Source organism: Mandrillus leucophaeus, unplaced genomic scaffold, assembly GCF_000951045.1.
Source record: "Mandrillus leucophaeus isolate KB7577 unplaced genomic scaffold, Mleu.le_1.0 Scaffold44, whole genome shotgun sequence".
Taxonomy (NCBI): domain Eukaryota; kingdom Metazoa; phylum Chordata; class Mammalia; order Primates; family Cercopithecidae; genus Mandrillus; species Mandrillus leucophaeus.
Window position 1 is genome coordinate 1,149,238 of NW_012104698.1, and position 7,731 is coordinate 1,156,968.

Genomic DNA, 7,731 nt, shown 5'->3' on the forward strand with positions numbered 1-7,731 from the left:
ATTGTGCCACTGCAATCCAGCCTGGGCAACAGAGCAAGACTCTGTCAAAAAAAAAAAAAAAAAAAAAATTAAGTTAAATAAATACTTAATAAATTTAACAAAATCAGTGCAAGATGTACACTGAAATGAAAAAATATCATTGAAAAAAATTAAAGAGGCCGGGCGTGGTGGCTCACACATGTAATCCCAGCACTTTGGGAGGCTGAGGCAGATCACCTGACGTCAGGAGTTTGAAACCAGCCTGGCCAACATGGCGAAACCCTGTCTCTACTAAAAATACAAGAACTAGATGCATGTGGTGGTGCACACTTGTAATCCCAGCTACTCGGCAGGCTGAGGCAGGAGAATCACTTGAACCCGGGAGGCGGAGGTTGCAGTGAGCCGAAATCGCACCAATGCACTCCAGCCCGGGCGACAAGAGTGAAACAACATCTCAAAAAGAAAAAAAAAAAAATTAAAAGACCTAAGTAAGTAGAAAACCATCCCAGATTCATGGATTAAAAAGACATTATTATTAAGATGGCAGTACTTACGAAAATGAGCTAAAAATTCAACATAATACTCTCAACATTCCCAGTAGGCTGTTTTGCAAATTTTTTGCAAAAATTGACTAGCTGATCTTCTTTTTTTTTTTTTGATATGGAGTCTCACTCTGTCGCCCAGGCTGGAGTGCAGCGGTGGGATCTCGACTCACTGCAAGCTCTGCCTCCCGGGTTCACACCATTCTCCTGCCTCAGTCTCCCCAGAAGTTGGGACAACAGGTGCCTGCCACCACGCGTGGCTAATTTTTTTGTATTTTTAGTAGAGACGGGGTTTCACTGTGTTAGCCAGGATGGTCTTGATCTCCTGATCTCGTGATTCACCCACCTCGGCCTCCCAAAGTGTTGGGATTACAGGCGTGAGCCACCACGCCCAGGCTTGACTAGCTGATTTTAAAATTTCTAGGAAAATTCAAGGAACCCAGAAGAGCTGCAACAATCTTAAAAAAGAACAAAGCTGGGAAATTCATAATCCCCAATTTCAAAACTTACTGAAAATCTATTGTGATCAAGACTGTGGAACTGGCCTAAGAGACACAGATCAACAGAATTAAGAAACCAAAAACAGCCCGGGTGTGGTGACTCGCACCTGTAATCCCAGCACTTTGGGAGGCTGAGGCAGGAGGATCACTTGAGCCCAGGAGTTTGAGATCAGCTCGGGCAACATACTGAGACCTCATCTCTTAAAAAAAAAAAAAAAAAAAAAAAAAAAACAGAAGAAGAAGAAGATGATTTAAACAGCTGAGGGGTGGCATGTGCCTGTGGTCCCAGGTACTTGGGAGGCTGAGGCTGAGGTGGGAGGATCGCTTAATACAGGAGTTTGAGGTTGCAGTGAGCTATGATTGCACCACTGTACTCCAGCCTAGTCGACAGCAAGACCTTGCCACTTAAAAGAGAGAGACCACAAACAAACCCATGCACTACAGGCAATTGCTTTGAGATAATTCAAAAGGGAAAGTAGTGGTCTCAACAAATGCTGCTGAAACTGGATATTCACATGCAAAAGATGAATTTGGACCTCTATCTCACACCAGATACAAAACCTTAACTTAAATGGATCTAGTATGTATCATAAATAGTATAGGACTTTGGACTTAAAAAACATTGGACCATCTTAAACTGCTGTAACTTTCACTGAACCTCTTCTTCCACAAATCTACAATTATTCATATAATCCAATTCAAAGAGAGTCATATTCATCCATGTACTTCTTACCCCGCACAAGCTTGCAGACAGGCCAACATTGTCGCCAGAGTTTCTGGAGGAAGTTGAGCACTTTTGGGCTGGTCTTTTTCTGGGGCAAGTCCACCCAAAATAGAAGGACACCGTCTCTTTAAAAAAGTCATACACGCCTGGATAAAAGGCTCCTGAGGAAGAGAAAAGTCTCTCAGTGTATTTAAAATTGATATTAAATGTTTTTGGATTAAAGATAACTACCAAGCACTATAACTAAAATCCAAAATATATAACACATCTGCATTGCCACTTCAAAAAGTTGTTTCTTTTAAATTTTTCTACTTTTAGTTTATTACTGCTGCACAAATTTTGAAACTTGTACTTTAGTCATTTTAGCCACCAAAATTTAAGAGGAAAAATAAATGAACAAATCCTGCTTACCCCATGCTCTCGAATTTTATCTGTGAGCCATTTATCAAGTTTGAGGTATTCACGACGTGAAGCAAGTGCAGCAAGGTCAATAACAAAGGCAAATGGAGTACCATTTAGCAGCATTGACAAGGCCTAAAGGACAACGCATATTAGAAAATGCAAGTGGAGCAATTAAGAAACTATCTCTGTCCCACATTCTGTTTCTTGCTTTCCACAAAGTTCAAATAAAACACACTGCTAATACTTCCTTGGTCACAATTTAAACAGCTTAGCACAATTCGATGGTAACATTAGTCATTATTTTCTAAAATAATGATCACATTTTAAAGGTGAATACATGACACTACCTTCCAAACAAACTTTACCGTACTTTTAAAAATAACTAAACCTAGAGCAGAATAAGACTCAAAGCATAATTATCCCTACCCATTTTTCAAAATCTAAACACAGGTTTAAGCACAACTACATCACCAGTACATTAATGCACCTAGTGATTAATAATATAGAGTCCACGCTGTGCATGGTGGCTCATGCCTGTAATCCCAGCACTTTGGGAGGCAAGGCGGGTGGATCACCTGAGGTCAGGGGTTCAAGACCAGCCTGGCCAACATGGTGAAATCCTGTCTCTACTAAAAATACAAAAATTAGCCAGGCACGGTGGCAGGCGCCTGTAGTCACAGCTACTCGGGAGGCTGAGGCAGGAGAATCACTTGAACCTGGGAGGCAGAGGTTGCAGTGAGCCAAGAGGCGCCACAACACTCCAGTCTGGGTGACAGAGTAAGTTTCCATCTCAAAAAAAAAAAAAAAAAAAAAAAAAAAGACACAGAGTAATTCATTAAAAGATCCTGTTGATTCTCAGAGAGTTGCTTAAGGGAAAAAACATGCCTAGTTTCTCCAAAAACTGCATCTAATATAACTTATGAGAAAAGCCAATTTTTCACTATAAAACAGCTTTACAATATATGGAAGATCAATCAAAAACACTTTTATCTACCTAAAGTCACTCTCCTTCCTATCCTTTTCAAGAAACCTCTAAATCTCAACTCATTCTAGGAGCTAGTTACATGTGAATTATTCCTAGAGCATCTTTGTTACATAAGCATTTACTTTTTTTCCTTTTTTTCTTCTTTTTTTTTGAGATGGAGTCTTGCTCTGTCGCCCAGGCTGGAGTGCAGTGGCGCGATCTCGGCTCACCACAACCTACGCCTCCCAGGTTCAGGCGATTCTCCTGCCTCAGCCTCCCGAGTAGCTGGGATTACAGGCGTGTACCACCACGCCCGGCTAATTTTTCTGTTTTTAGTAGAGACGGTGTTTCACCAAGTTTTGGTAAGGCTGGTCTCGAACTCCTGACCTCGTGGATCCGCCCACCTCGGCCTCCCAAAGTGCTGGGATTACAGGATTGAGCTGCCGCGCCCGGCCTTTATTTCTCATTAGTAAATAAATTGGTGTCACTCTGTCCTGCTGAACTCACCTTCAAGTCCTGGGCCACATCAAGTATTCGAGACAATTTGGCCTGATCATACTGCTCCCCTCTCATGTACCATTCTGCCATTGCATGCATGATAAGTTGGCGAATTGAGGGAGACTGTCCCTAAGAAAGGGAAGAAAGATTAAATAGATATACCGCTAAACACTGTGATAGATATTATTACAAATGCCCGGTTAATTTTACTAGAACTTGTATAAAAATCAGGTATACCTGTGCTGACATTACATTCAGGCCTCAAACTATGCAATTACCATGATATTCTTTATGGCAAAGCCAAGTTACCTCTACATATTCCAAATAAAGCCTGTTCCTAAACTTCGGTAATACAGTCATTCATCAAACTTATCTGTCCTATATTAAGTCTGCCTATCATTTTCAAAAATAAAATGTGAACTAGATTATGTGAACATGAGGTTACATAAAGTTTACATAATTACTTAAAATGCAAATTACTGGTATAGGAATAAAAACAAAACAGTTTGAGGTAACTATTTCTCATGTTGCACAGTATAGTGTTGGATGTATCACTACTTCTGGGAATGGCACCTGTACACGCATTCTAAATCTTATTTCCACAAACAAGAATCTTTTTTATTCCATTTCTTTTATTTTACTGGCAGGTAGACTGGTTTTCAGAAATAACCATGAATGATGCAAATAGCTGGAACTCAGTGAGTATTTATCATAGAAGCAACAGCAAGATCATTACTATTGCTATGTCCAAGTAATATCCCAGTTAATTGTCCTAGAGTGGCAGATGGTCTGCTAGAACAAGTATTCAATCACAAGTGAGGAGATGCAGCTTGTTTACCAGCCCTTTCTACCTCACAGCTTTGGTGAGAAAGGAATGAAGACCATCTGGACTGCAAATGCTTGGTTAAATGTTTATCATGCATTTTGTAAACTGTTAAGTCTACAATGTTAATTGAGTCTCTAGGAAAGGAGGAGAAACTAACTGAATGACCTAGAACTAAGGCTATCATTTTTCACTTACAATAAAGAGCCTTATTTCATTAATTTGTAAAAAGCACTTGTATGTAATATAAACTATTACAAGAATGGGTAAAGGATAAAAAGTAACTAAAAAGGACACCTGAGGTAAAGGCAAAGAAAAATTTTTTTTTCTACATGTATCATACAAAGTAGGATATTAGCTTGGGAAACTTGGCAAGACTCTGTCTCTACAAAAATCCAAAAAATTAACTGGGTATGGTGGCATGTGCCTGTGGTCCCATCTACTCGGGATGGCTGAGGCAGGATGACTGACTGAGCCCAGGAGGTTGAGGCTGCAGTGAGACATGGTTGCACCACTGCACTCCAGCCTAAGTGACAGGGCAAGATCCTCTCTCCAAAAAAAAAAAAAAAAAAGTGGGGGAGGGAAAAAAATCAGTGGACAAAAGAATACTTACTTGCCAAACACATTCTACAAAATTAGAGGTGAAAAGCACAGGGGCTTGAAAGGCATTTCAGCACAAACTGAAATAAAATGTAAATGTTGGATTTAGATAAATTAGAAAAGAATGCTAATTAAATTGATCTGTGATCTTCTTTCATTTCCCGTGAAAATACGACATCAGTACCTTCTGCCTCCATGATAGATGTTTAAGTTCCTTAGTATAAAAAGAAAAGGGATGCCCCAGCAATACAGACCTTTCTTAATACTGAAATTATTAAATATTGGCCGGGTGTGGTGGCTCATGCCTGTAATCCCAGCACTTTGGGAGGCCGAGGTGGATGGATCATTTGAGGTCAGGAGTTCGAGACTATCCTGGCCAACATGGTGAAATCCCGCTTCTACCAAAAATACAAAAATTAGCCAGGCAAGGTGGTGCATGCCTGTAATCCCAGCTCCTCAGGAGGCTGAGGCAGGAGAATCACTTGAACCCAAGAGATGGAGGTTGCAGTGAGCCAGACTGCACTCCCACCTGGGCGACAGAGCAAGACACCATCTCAAAAAAAAAAAAAAAAGGGAAAGAAAATAAAATCATTAAATATTATTTTGCCTCCTTGCTTTTCGGATCTTATATTTTATTCCTCACATGATTCTAACAGATAAAACAAGTTTTATGACAGTATGACTTCTAAAGTCATAATAATTCAGAGATGTAAAAAAAAAAATTTCTCTGCTTGAGCTTCCTCAACACTCTGAAAGTCAATTATTCAGATGAAAAAATGGTAAGCACAAGGTCACATCTTACCTGCCCATGCCATGCATAGTGCAAAATAATAGCTGAGTTAGGATGGTTTCCAAGGAAAATTGGCATCAGAGTGGAGATAAGTTCATGGCGCAAGGTATGCCAAGAGGTGTTAATTTGTAGTAAGGCCAATACCAGCATGTCTGGACAGTGTTTGATAGGGAAGCTGAAGAGCTGTTTGACTTGCTCATACTGCCCAACCTCTGCAAGCCTCAGCAGAGATTCAATCAAATCCAAGCTCTTCCTAACGAGAAAGGAAGAAACATGCTTTATCAATGAACATCCAAGTATACAGATTAATTTTCAAAATAAGTGATAACAGCTTGTAAGCACAAAACCAAGTTGGTGTCATGTTTTAATATTAGAAGTTTGAAGTCCACAGCACTCTCTTAAGAATTATTTTTGCCCCAAGAGGTTGAATCTGGTTGACTTTAACTGAGCCTGAAGATCTAACTCTATCCTCAGCCCATGAAAAACATGGAGATAGAGAATGAAGTAAATACCACAAGAAAACAAGTAAGAAAATAACATGGGGTAGACTAGAGAACAAATGCTATATTTCTCTATCAAATCAATGGCAAAAAATAAATTTAAGAGAGAACAAAGATAGATTTACAGAATAAAAGAAACTATGGACTGTGTCTGGATTCTCAATCACAGAAAGATTAAAAGACATTTTTGAGCCAATTGAAGAACTTAAATGTAAATAACTAGGTATATTAAGGAACTGTTATTTGTTAAAGTGATAATGGTATTTAAGTTTTATAAAAATGGAAAGAGGCCTTTATCTGTTCATATAAAATGAAGAAGAAATACTACTATATACATCAGACTCGTAAGGAAAAAAATAAGCAAGCTTACAAATCTAATGTTGGCTACCACCTAAGAAAAGGACACACCACCACCAAAAAAAGTAAAGACAATTATTTCATCAATAACAGAAACGTGTTCTGGGAGGGTAGAGATAGAAAAACATTGAAGATACATTATGAACTAGATCCCGTTGGGGAGAAATTCAGGCCACGCTCTCTCCCTGTAGCCCTGTGTACTTCAACAATGATGAAAGTACTTGTACCATTCTTTCTTCACACATTCGCAGAGAGGAATGATGGGACAGAGTTCCAAGAGAAACCTGATCTAGACACTGGGCTGGACTAAGATTCTACCTCGAAAATTTGAAACTAGAACTCAGAGAAACTAGATACTTTAGCTGAAAAGTATTAGATTCGGCCAGGTGCAGTAGCTCAAGCCTGCAATCCCAGCACTTTGAGAGACCGAGGCGGATGGATCACTTGACGTCAGGAGTTTAAGACCAGCCTCGCCAACATGGTAAAACTCCATCTCTAATAAAAATATAAAACTAGGCCAGGCGGGGTGGCTCACGCCTATAATCCCAGCACTTTGGGAGGCTGAGGTGGGCGGATCACAAGATCAGATCGTGAGCATCCTGGCTAACACGGTGAAACCCCGTCTCTACTAAAAATACAAAAAAAATTAGCCAGGCATGGTGGCAGACGCCTGTAGTCCCAGCTACTCGGAAGGGTGAGACAGGAGAATGGTGTGAACCTGGGAGACGGAGCTTGCAATGAGCCGAGATTGCGCCACAGCACTCCAGCCTGGGCAACAGAGCGAGACACCATCTCAATAAAAATATATATATATATATGCCGGGTGTGGTGGCTCATGCCTGTAATCCCAGCACTTTGGGAGGCTGAGGCGGGCGGATCATGAGGTCAGGAGATCCAGACCATCCTGGCTAACACTGTGAAACCCCGTCTCTATTAAAAATACAAAAAATTATCCGGGCGTAGTGGCCGGTGTCTGTAGTCCCAGCTACTCGGGAGGCTGAGGCAGGAGAATGGTGTGAACCTGGGAGGCGGGGCTTGCAGTGAGCCAAAAT

At 40.5% G+C, this 7,731-nt stretch overlaps 1 protein-coding gene across 1 annotated transcript in view; it reads right to left on the reverse strand.

Annotated features, from left to right (window-relative positions):
• CNOT1 (CCR4-NOT transcription complex, subunit 1) overlaps window positions 1–7,731 on the reverse strand; it is a 124,702-nt gene that overhangs the window by 60,143 nt on the left and 56,828 nt on the right. Inside the window, exons 13-16 of the mRNA XM_011994009.1 lie at window positions 5,835–6,075; window positions 3,619–3,738; window positions 2,157–2,279; window positions 1,755–1,906 (exon numbers count right to left, since the gene is read on the reverse strand). Of these exons, the coding sequence (XP_011849399.1) occupies window positions 1,755–1,906; window positions 2,157–2,279; window positions 3,619–3,738; window positions 5,835–6,075 (636 nt within the window). The remainder of the gene's footprint in view (window positions 1–1,754; window positions 1,907–2,156; window positions 2,280–3,618; window positions 3,739–5,834; window positions 6,076–7,731) is intronic.